Genomic DNA, 12,503 nt, shown 5'->3' on the forward strand with positions numbered 1-12,503 from the left:
GAGAAGCTGGTCTTGGTTTGTTCCAGTGTTGTGGGAAGAACTGAACCCAATTCACCTCTGTGTTTCCATGAGAAACACTCCTAGGTAAGTTGTGCTCACCATTAAAAAATATGAACCCATTATTTGGCATAGGTGTTTCTCTGCCTGTATATATTGTAGATGCAGACTGAGAAACAGCCAATCCGCTTGTGCATCAAAATCCTCTCCATGCAAACAGGCCGCGCTGTGCCTGCAGATACAGTAACATCTCGTTGCAGAGATAAATGAATTGGCTATTTCTGAGCCTTTTTTTATACATAGAAACAACCACGTCTAGATTTAGCCTTAGGTTGTAGTGATGTGCGGGCCTGATACCCACAGGTTTAACCCCAGGTTGGGCGTGTTCGTTCCGACCTCAGCACTTCCTTTGCGCGTCGACTTCCGGCCTCTATTTTTTATAGACAGGCGCTCGCCTTGCCCCTTTTGTGATGGGCCTATAAATAGAGGTGGAGAAGGCAGGTGCTGGTGGGCTTGGGTTGGTGCGGTTGCAGGTCTGGTCAAGATAAACTCGACCAGCACATAATTATTAAGTTGGGGTGCAATAAGCGTGTGACCACAACATAGTTCTTCTGCACTCACCAGAGCTGGGCCAACCTGGCCAGGCGCCCTAGGCAATCTGGCCGGCCACGGCGCTGGCTTAGTGTGGGCTCAATCGCGCATGCGCGAAACTATGCTCCAGCATGCATGCGCGCAACCGCATTTACCGGAAATTAACAGCGGCAGCCGGGGAGACACAGGACCGGACATGGGGTAGGTGACAGAGCAGGTACGTGCCTGGCACCCCCTCCACTTTGCGCCCTAGGCACGTGCCTACTCTGCCTACCCCTAGTTCTGGCCCTGGCACTCACCCATTATCAAGCTATAATACACAAGAGGCATGAATGTAACATAGTAAGTTAGGTTGAAAAAAGACACATGACCATCAAATTCAACCTTTTAACTCTATTTTAACCTGCTTAATCGCTAGTTGATCCAGAGGAAGGCAAATAACCCCATTTGAAGCCTTTCGGGGGAAAACATTTCTTCCTGACTCCAAAATTACAATTATACCAGTCCCTGGATGAATGTCCTGTAAATTATATCCCTATAGAGTTGGCTTAATAATGTCATTAATTATAATTGATGCCTAGTGATGAAGACACCCAATGCACACCTTAAATATTCTCTATGTTTTCTGATCAAAAGGAAAAATAGAGGCTACAGATTATGCTTATGAGATGATGAGAAACATTCCCTAACAGGATGGTGACCGTTCTGTAGATTTTCTGCCCTATTCAAATATGGTGAAGCCCTTCCCTAACATCCTTGATCCCTATTACTCTAGTCCAGAGGTCCCCAACCTGACTTACTTGTGAGCCACACTTAAAGGTCAATTCACTTTCATTAGCAAAACTGGAATAACACAAAAAACTTGAACCCTACAACCCCCAGAAATATGTTCAAACTTTCCATAGCCTGCCAGATTTTGTAAAATGGACATGGCATTAAGGGGGTGTGACCATAAAATGGGCATGGCCAAAATTTGGCCACGCTACTAGGGATTCGAGAATTTCCCTGGCAAATTCGCGTTGCAGGCAAAAAATTTGCGAAATGTCGACAATTCTGCACCGATGAAAATTCGACGTACATTAAAGTCAAAGGGCATACATTTAATTGATAATTACAGTGGTCAGAAATTCGCAAATTTATTCGCCGGCGGGAAATTCGTGTGTGGTGAATATATTCGCCCATCACTACACGCTATGCACTGTGGACCAAGGTATGGATATACTGTAACTAATCCTTATTGGATGTATTTAGGTTTAATTCACGTTTAAATGATTATTTAGCTGACTTAAAGGGGTTGTTCACCTTTAAGATAACTTTTAGTATAACGCAGAGAGGGATAGTCTGAGACAATTTGTAATTGGTTTTCAGTTTTTGTTATTAAGGTTTTTGTGTTATTTAGCTTTTTATTCAGCAGCTCTTCAATTTGCATTAAAAACAATCTGGTTGCTAGGGTCCACATTCACCTAGTAACTCAAACAAATCATGCATTGATTTGAATAAGAGACTGGAATATAAATAGGAGAGACCTGAATAGAAAGATGAGTAATAAAAAGTAACAATAACAATACATTTGTAGCCTTACAGAGCATTTTTTTTTTAGATGGGGTCAGTGACCCCCATTTAAAAGGAAAGTGTCAGAAGAAAAAGGCAAATAATTATAAAAGTATAAAAATAAATAATGAAGACCAATGGAAAAGTTGCATAGAATTAGCCATTCTATAATATACTAAAAGTTTACATAAAGGTGAAAGACCCCTTTAAGGTGTGTAGAAATAGCCCTTATCTGTATAAATAATGTATAATATATATAGTGAATAAAGTACCCCCTCTCGTAAAATATAAGGATATTATAAGTTACCGAGGAGTTTCATGACCATATAAAAACACGAGGCCGAAGGTAACTTATAATATCCTCATATTTTACAACTGGGGGTACTTTATTAATTATAATACACAAATTTTAGTGAGTCATGTGACAGAAATTACATCACTACTCACCGTTTATAACTGATGACATCACTACTCACCGTTTATAACTGATGACATCACTACTCATCGTTTATAAGGATATCATTTACAAGATATTCATGGCTTTTGTGTATTATATATAAATACGTGTATATGCAAGACACAAACAGAGAAGCAAATGACAGGATTGCTACATTGACTAATTGTGCTGCTAAAGAACTACAATTCCCATCATCCACCAAAATGAAGAGGACAATAGCTGCATAACCCTGGGAAACAGTCAGGAATTTCACCGACCAAAGCCGCTTCATTGTGACTGATTCAGGGTTACTTCTGTTTGTCCCACAAGCCCCGCCCACTCCCATGTGCAGAGAGGAAGGAAAACAGAGAGAACCGGAGAGCGAGGTAGGGCATACGGGCTGTGTGTATGGGGAGTGTATATATGAGGAGTGTATATATATATATGGGGAGCCTGAACACGGCCACAGACACACACGGGCTGCGCTTATCTCACTCACATCACACGGTCTCGCAGTGACACTCTCCTATTGCATGTTCTATGTATATTATACACACTGAAATACAGTCTAATCTCTGTTACTGTCAGTAATGCTCATACCTTTTATTTGCTAATAGATTGTACTGCTGCATGCATTTTATAATCCACTATATTAGCCAATGAAAGGTATCACTTAGCCTTTATTTTCTGGATTTGATCCATGAATGACACACAGTACAACACTCTGCTAACTCGAGTTATCTCTCTGATTCCTTACAGCTCACACAGTAACCCTCCCCTCTAATATACACCTGAGAGTATCAATGACACCCTTATAAGTTTCCCTGTCTTCTGCTGTATTTTGTCTCCCCTATGCTCCCTGTGTGTGTGTCATACTGTGCCTGTCCTATGCTCATTGTGTGTGCCATACTCTGTCTGCCCTATGCTCCCTGTTTCCCTGTGTGTGCCATACTCTGCCTGCCCTATACTCCCTGTGTGTGCCATACTCTGCTTGCCCTATGCTCATTGTGTGTGTCATACTCTGCTTGCCCTATGCTCATTGTGTGTGTCATACTCTGCTTGCCCTATGCTCATTGTGTGTGTGCCATACTCTGTCTGCCCTATGCTCCCTGTGTGTGCCATACTCTGCCTGTCCTATGCTCCCTGTGTGTGCCATACTCTGCCTGCCCTATTCTCTCTGTGTGTGCCATACTCTGCCTGCCCTATTCTCTCTGTGTGTGCCATACTCTGCCTGCCCTATGCTCCCTGTGTCCCTGTGTGTGCCATACTCTGTCTGTCCTATACTCCCTGTGTGTGCCATACTCTGCTTGCCCTATACTCCCTGTGTGTGCCATACTCTGCTTGCCCTATGCTCATTGTGTGTGTCATACTCTGCTTGCCCTATGCTCATTGTGTGTGTGTCATACTCTGCCTGCCCTATGCTCATTGTGTGTGTGTCATACTCTGCTTGCCCTATACTCCCTGTGTGTGTCATACTCATAACTTGGTAGTGTTTGTTAGCATTTGGAAATACTTGTTAGGGGGTCCTCAATGTGTTTAATCATGTGCTGGGGTACTTTGCTATCCACAGGAGAGGACGAGGCATATGGATTTAAGGGCATGTCTTAATATGGTTTAATAAACTTGGTTCACATATGAGTGATTTCCCTGCAGTGAGCACCAACCATTGGGAGATCGGTCGTTTGGTCGATCGGACAGGTTTGATTTTTGATCCCGCCGGAGCCCATTGCGCATCGTAATCGGGTCATTCAGCCGTAGGGCCAAACATTCAGATTACCCCGCTATAGCCATGCTCGTTAATGGCATATCGGGGAAAGATCCGCTCGTTTGGCGATGTTGCCAAATGAGCGGATCTTTGAGTCTATGGCCACCTTAACATGGGTGTAGTTTAAAACAGGGAGTAGTCAACACTGGCTTCAGTTTTTGGCACGCCATCACTTAGACCAGTAAAATGATGGTCAGTGGTACAACAGAATTTGGACAGCTCTGATATAGACAGTAGCAGTGCCAGGCTTCCCCTCTAATACACTACAGCACAGACATTATCAATGCCAGGGTGACTCTCTAATAAACAACAACAGACAGGAACAATCACATGTTGTCTAACACTCTGCAGCACAGGCATTAGCAAAGTCCGACTGTAGTTGCACACACAGCAGAGAAGGAATTACAGAGGACATTGCTCTAAACCCCTTCTTGTTACCTGGCAGAATGGCTTCCTTTGGGTGGAAGAGGAAGATTGGAGAGAAGGTATCTAAAGAGGTCTCTCAGCATTTTGAGGAGGAGGCGGCAGATGAGAGTGTTGTGCTGGACAGCCATGACGTGGATTGGCTCCATGCAATCAAGCGCAAGAAAGATGTTCTCCTTGAGGATAATGTTGCTAAAAGCAAGCGGCTGAAAGAAGAAGGAGGTCTTCTCGCAGAAGATGGAAGGTACTGCTTTTTCTTCCAAGTTCTCCTAATGAATCCCTGCTTGCCTTGTCTATATAATGCATTACTCTGTATTTTAGTGAAGGATTAAAGCAAATGTAAACCTCCTTTTTGGAGTGCAGGGACCTTGAATTGAGTGCTGTATTCTTTAAGCAGTGCTCGATCCAAGAGGGGCTCACCCACTTACCTCCTACTTGTCCCCCCCCAATTAGCTTGTCAGCAGACAGTTGGGGCAGGACTATCTGTGCCTCCTTATGCTGCTCTCTGGCCCGAGCCCAGGATTTCTAATTTTTCTTTACTAACCAGTGGAGTAACAAACTAAATGTCAGAGGGGCCTGACGCACTGCAGCTCTGGCTGGGCATTCCCATATTCTTGGGTGATCAGCCTTTATTGCTATCACTTTTGTTTTGAATATGTATGTGCAAACAGTCATATGAAAAAGTTTGGGAACCCCTCTTAATTCTTTGGTTTTTGTTTATCATTGGCTGAGCTTTCAAAGTAGCAACTTCCTTTTAATATATAACAAGCCTTTTGGAAACAGTAGTATTTCAGCAGTGACATAAAGTTTTACTGATTAACAGAAAATATGCAATATGGATCATAACAAAATTAGACAGTTGCATAAATTTGGGCACCCCAAAAGAGATATTGCATCAATACTTAGTTGAGCCTTTTGCAAATATAACAGCCTCTAGACGCCTCCTATAGCCTTTGATGAGTGTCTGGATTCTGGTGATATTTTTGACCATTCGTCCATACAAAATCTCTCCAGTTCAGTTCAATTTGATGGCTGCCGAGCATGGACAGTCTGCTTCAAATCATCCCATAGATTTTCCATGATATTCAAATTGTCTTGTTGTCATTGTCATTGCCTTGTTGGAATATCCAGCCCCTGCGTAACTTCAACTTTGTGACTGATGCTTGAACATTTCTTGGAATGCGGTGTTCTTCTTCAGCCATGCAAAGCACTTTTTGTTATGACCAAGTAATTCAATTTTTGTCTCATCAGTCCAAAGCACTTTGTTCCAAAATGACTGTGGCTTGTCTAAATGAGCTTTTGCATACAACAAGCGATGTTTGTGCCAGACAGGTGTTCTTTGTGCAAATTGCACTGAATTGTAGAACGATGTACAGATACACCATCTGCAGCAAGATGTTCTTGCAGGTCTTTGGAGATGATCTTTGGGTTGTCTGTAACCATTCTCACAATCCTCCGCAAATGCCGCTCCTGTATTTATCTTGGCCTGCCAGACCTGAGTTTTACAGCAACTGATCTTGTGGCCTTCCATTTCCTGATTACATTCCTTTCAGTTGAAACTGTCAGTAAACCTCAGAGATAGCTTTTTGTAGCCTTCCCCTAAACCATGATATGGAACAATCTTTGTTTTCAGATCTTTTGAGAGTTACTTTGAGGATCCCATGCTGTCACTCTTCAGAGGAGGGTCAAACAGAAGCACAACTTGCAATTGGTCACATGATTGTGCCTATGAAGTTCAAGGCTGAACGAGCTAATCCAACCAATTTGGTGTTGCCAGTAATCAGTATTGAGCAGTAACATGCACTCAAATTATCAAAATTATGAGGGTACCCAAATTTTTGCACAGACAGGTTTTTCACATTTGATTTAATTTCATACAACTGAATACTGCTTCACTAAATATCTTTGTTCAAAAAACACCCCAGTGCTCAGATGTTCCTGGGAAATGAAAGACCTACCACTGTTATCTTTTTTTGTTGAAAGTGGAGTCAATTATTATGCAGGCTGAGAGGGGTTCCCAAACTTTTTCATATGATCGTATGTTTAGTGAGAAAAATGTTGACGTGTTCAATACTTATTTTTCTAATTTTGGTTTTGTACATTACCACAATGAATTTTAAATGAAACAACTCAGATGCAGTTGAACTGCAGACTTTCAGCTTTAATTCAGTGGGTTGAACAAAAAGATTGCATAAAAAAGCCTTTTTTTAACACAATCCCTTCATTTCACTCCATGTTGTCTGTTCACAACTCCAGGGCTTTTATCTACTTCATTGATAATGACAAAACGAAGGAATTGCCCACAGCTGCCCATGAAATAGCCTTTGAGTCAATTGTCCAATTACTTTTGAGCCCCTGAAATGAAGGGATTGTGTTACAAAAAGTCTTTAGTTCCTCACATTTTTATGCAATCTTTTTGTTCAACCCCACTGAATTAAAGATGAGTCTGCAGTTCAAATGCATCTGAGTTGTTTCATTTAAAATTCATTGTGGTAATGTAAGAAAAACCAAAATTAGAAAAAAGTTGTCTCTGTCCAAATATTTATGGACCTAACTGTATATATATATTCCCCTGAAGAAGCTGCACTCACAGGTCTTACTTAGTTCAAACTTGTTTATTGAAGAAACACACTAACGTTTCGGCTGTTCACCAGCCTTTCTCAAAGTTACATAACAAAATAAAATCCACCCTCACATACAGAATAATTGACGCAAATCTCCATCCTCCACCCCTATGAGACGTATCTCCACCTCCCCCTGGGCTTCCACTGATGACATAAACTCAATCTATACATATCAAGGCAAATTACCGTATACAAGAATATCAAAAACACTTCCTCTTGTTGTATATCCAGTGTGTTGTTTTGGAAACATTGTTGTCTATTAGTGTCGCTTTCACCAGTGATCAAAAAGTATCAAATTGGCAACACAGTATCGCATTCACCACTGATAAAAAATAGAAACAGTCCAAGACAAAACCTTATGCTCACCGTCAAGTATCCCCTGTGGAAAATCGAATCCGATAGTGACCCACTACTACTTGCATTTAGCAACTTATTAATCCTTACCTAAAAGTACATGCTTCTCCTGTTTATCTCTACGTGCAGTGATACAATTATAATGATAGCCGGGTATATAATCAGTACATACCCCCCATAAAATAAACTCTTGTAATATAACTGGGACCAGCAAGTTTGGTGGCCAATTAGTTGTGGCGTATGACATAATCCTTATTTATAAATTGATCATGTACTTTCAGCTGTGTTTGGAAAATTGAGATTCTGTTGTCTGCACCCTCTGCAGTAGCTAAATTGACCACTAGAGGGGAGTATCGTGAGCTGGTTTAAAATCAATAGAGGGTTTTTGTCAGCTTTCTTGTTGGAAAATCGGCTGTGTCCAATATGACACCGATTTGGAAATTTAAAAAGACAAATATTTGACTATATAACATTAATAACAGAGACGGGTATGAAGTATTTGCTAAAGAATCAGATCAAAATCAGTAAAATGATGTTTAGCTGTTACTTATGATTCTTACACATTTGTTGTTTCCGGAACAAATATTTAAAGGGATACTGTCATGGGAAAACATTTTTTTTCAGAATGAATCAGTTAATAGTGCTGCTCCAGCAGAATTCTGCACTGAAATCCATTTCTCAAAAGAGCAAACAGATTTTTTTATATTCAATTTTGAAATCTGACATGGGGCTAGACATATTGTCAATTCCCCAGCTGCCCCAAGTCATGTGACTTGTGCTCTGATAAACTTCAATCACTCTTTACTGCTGTACTGCAAGTTGGAGTGATATCACCCCCTCCCTTTTCCCCCCCAGCAGCCAAACAAAAGAACAATGGGAAGGTAAACAGATAGCAGCTCCCTAACACAAGATAACAGCTGCCTGGTAGATCTAAGAACAACAATCAATAGTAAAAACCCATGTCTCACTGAGACACATTCAGTTACATTGAGAAGGAAAAACAGCAGCCTGCCAGAAAGCATTTCTCTCCTAAAGTGCAGGCACAAGTCACATGACTGGGGGCAGCTGGGAAATTGACAAAATGTCTAGCCCCATGTCAGATTTCAAAATTGAATATAAAAAAATCTGTTTGCTCTTTTGAGAAATGGATTTCAGTGCAGAATTCTGCTGGCGTAGCACTATTAACTGATGTGTTTTGAAAAAAACATGTTTTCCCATGACAGGATGCCTTTAATTAGACTTTTTAGTGCAGTAAAAAAAACAAAAAACAAAAAAAAACGGCCTGGTTGTGTCAGTGAATATAATAGCGCCCATTGGTTGGATGTCCTACATGTCCTTGGTGTGTGTGACAGTTATTCAAGCAACAGGTAGTTCAGCAGCTTCACAAGGTTGAACTTGACATACATATGTCTTTTTACAAGCTAAATTACTGTGGTTGCAGTTGGTCAGGAGACTGCAACAGAAGTATCAGTCATGTTGGTCACCAACCACAAAAATGTTGCTGCACAAAAATAGCATCATAGCACAAAGGCCCTGCAGTTAGCAGTTAGCTGGGGTCCTAGGTTCAATTCCAGCCAGGGCACTTTGTGTGCCCGTATGTTCTACCCATGCTTTCTTGACTTCCCTCTGGGTTCCATATCTCCCAACATTTTGGAAATAGAAAGAGGGACAAAAAGATTTGCCGATGGCCATCTTTGTGGCCACACCCCCTAATTACCATTTCCATTTTCCAAAATTTGCCAGGTTATGAAAGTTTGAACTAGGGATGCACCGAATTCAGGATTCGGCCGAATCCTTGCGCATGGCCGTATGAAATCGGAATCCTAATTTGCATATGTAAAAGTTGAATTTGAATAAGTAAAAATTTGTTATTTTCTGTGTTATTACAGTTTTGCTAATAAAGGTAAATTGAGTTGTGAGTCTTAGTTCTCTCACGATACCTCCTTATCTAAAACTGTTACAATAGTATCTAATTATCTATCTATTCTGGGCTCTCTCTGCTAAAAGCCAATTAAGTTAGAAACTTTGTATCATTTTGTGGCTGTTCAGTGCAGGAGGTCAAATAGACAGTGGGGACATTTTAGTAACAAGCCCGAGACTGCGGCTTAAGCTGTCAAAAGCGGGACTGTCCCGTGAACAGTTGGGACAGTTGAGACAGTTGGTCGGTAAGGGGTTCTCCTGTTTCCTCTCACACTCATGATGTGATTATATTACTATGCAGTTTGTGATCCCGTAAACGGAAACCTGTTACCCAGAAAGCTCCAAAGTATGGGAAGGCCGTCTTCCATAGACTCCATTTTAAGCAAATAATTCTAATTTTTAAAGATGATTTCCTTTTTCCCTGTAGTAATAAAACAGTACCTTGTACTTGATGGTAACCAAGCTGAATGAATCCATATTGGTGACAAAGCAATCATATTGGGGTTATTTCATGTTTACATTTTTTTTTTAGCAGACCTAAGCCACGATGATCCAAATAATTGAAAGATTCCTTATCGGAGAAAAACCCATGCCCCTAGCATTATGGATAATAGATCCTATACCTGGGACCCATTATCCTGAAACCCGTTATCCAGAAAGCTCAGAATTACAGAATGTCCGTTTTAAGGTATGAAGATCCAAATTATGGAAAAATCGTTATCCGGAAAACCCTAGGCCCGAGCATTTTGGATAACAGGTCCCATACCTGTACTTCAAATTTTTAAAAATGATTTCCTTTTTCTGTATAGTAATATAATAATTATGGAAAGTTTGTCTCCCATAGACTCCATTTTATCCAAATAATCCAATTTTTTAAAATTGATTTCCCTTTTCTCTGTAATAATAAAACAGTCGTTTGTACTTGATCCCAACTAAGATATAATTAATCCTTATTGGAAGCAAAACCAGCCTGTTGGGTTTATTTAATGTTTACATGATTTTCTCTTAGACTTAAGGTATGAAGATCCAAATTACAGAGAGATCCATTATCCGGAAAACCCCAGCATTCTGGACATCAGGTCCCACACCTGTACTAATAACAAGTATAGGGTTGTCACCTGTCCGGTTTTGACTCCGGCAGCCTGTTTTCAGAAGGATTGCCTGGGTCAAGAGTGCGGCCTGCCTGGTTTTCCAAAAAAAGGTATAGGAAATCTACAGAAAGACCCCTTATCCAGAAAACCCCCTGGTCCTGAGCATTCTGGATAACAGGTCCTAAGCGAAAATGTTATTTAGAAGAAACTGTTTTCCGTTGAAGTCTCAGGACACTTCTGAAGGCCTGGCTGAATTTTTCTATCACAGATGATTATTCCAGTATAATTATATTTCTAAGAAAGGACGAGGAACGCCAAGATAATATCTGAAAGGGCTAAATAACTCTGCACAGCAAATAAACATGTCACAGCGACTTCATTGGACTTGACAGAAGTGGCCTGTTACTGTTATTGGAACATTTTGACCCTATTCTAGGACTTTCCAAAATAAGGAAAACTGGGCAAGATCCCCCTTGATTGGCACGGACCATTATTAGAACTGCTGCCATACTTTTTATTATATGTGGCTCACGTGGATTGGATGGAGCTTGTTTTAGTTTAGCTATAGACTGGGGTTTACAAGTTGTTGTGCCTGTATATAATGTAATTATAACATTGGTGAGATATTTGCAGGACTACTGGAACCCACACCTACAGGACTCGTCTTGTCAGGAACGCAGCTCTGTTGGCCAAGTCATCTGTTTGGTTCCAGCTGAATTCCAGAGCCTATACTAGAGCCAATTATTTCAATTATCAGGGTCACATTAAGTGGTGCATTGAAAGTTCTAAAGGGGATTGTCAGACACTAGAGATGGTTGAATAAATTCGGCTGTCACAAATTCACGTTGAATTTCCGCATTTCGCCGCCGGCAAATAAATTCACGAAAATCCGCCTGCGTAAAATTTTGGATGCACGTCCAAAAAGTCCCTTGCATCCAAATCGCAGCGTGTCAACATTATTCAGATGCCCATTGACTTTAACGCCAGCGGCAAAATTGATGCGAGCGACTTCTTTCGGACGCACGTGACGTGAGCGTCAATTTTAGATTTTTGTGTCTTTTTCACTAACATCTCGCCGTTTTGCGAATTTTGCGGGAAATTCGCTCATTTTTCAGCAAAGCGAAACGGGATAAACTTGCCCATCACTGTCAGACACCCTCTGCACCCCTCCTCTGGAACGCTCTCCCACGGTCTGTCCGACTTTCTCCCAACCTTTCTACTTTCAAGAAATCTCTGAAAACGCACTTCTTTCGAGAAGCCTACCCTCACTCTGCTTAACTACCAAACGCAATACCACATTTCTCACCCACTCAATTCGATCTTGCCCACTCCCACACCTTGCGTATTACTCCCTTCCCTTTAGACTGTATGCCTATGCATAGGGCCTTCCTCACCTTTTTGTACCTGTATTGATTGTGATGTTTGTTACTCCATATATTCTATGTATGTAATTCTTGTGATGTAGTTGTATAATCACATTTACTTTACAGTGCTACGCAATATGTTGGCGCTATATAAATACATGTTAATAATAATAAATAGGAGCGTCACTAAAGCAACCACTAGACTGTCCAGAATGTCTAGCAGAAATAGCTAATCACAAGACAAATGCGTGGTTCACATCTATTCCAGCCAAACAATTCAGTTCTGTGGCTCCTATCATATTAAAGGCGGGGTTCACCTTTAAGTTAACTTTTAGGGGACTATTTACTAAACTCTGAATGCAAAAATACCAAAAAACTTGTGATTAT

At 40.9% G+C, this 12,503-nt stretch overlaps 1 protein-coding gene across 1 annotated transcript in view; it reads left to right on the forward strand.

The window, feature by feature from the left end:
* Positions 1–2,934: 2,934 nt before the first annotated feature.
* Positions 2,935–12,503, forward strand: part of ttc33.L (tetratricopeptide repeat domain 33 L homeolog) — a 178,547-nt gene continuing 168,978 nt past the window's right edge. The window contains 2 exon segments of the mRNA NM_001095384.1: positions 2,935–2,961; positions 4,786–5,007. Of these exon segments, the coding sequence (NP_001088853.1) occupies positions 4,787–5,007 (221 nt within the window). The 5' untranslated portion in view covers positions 2,935–2,961; position 4,786.

Source organism: Xenopus laevis, chromosome 1L, assembly GCF_017654675.1.
Source record: "Xenopus laevis strain J_2021 chromosome 1L, Xenopus_laevis_v10.1, whole genome shotgun sequence".
NCBI lineage: Eukaryota > Metazoa > Chordata > Amphibia > Anura > Pipidae > Xenopus > Xenopus laevis.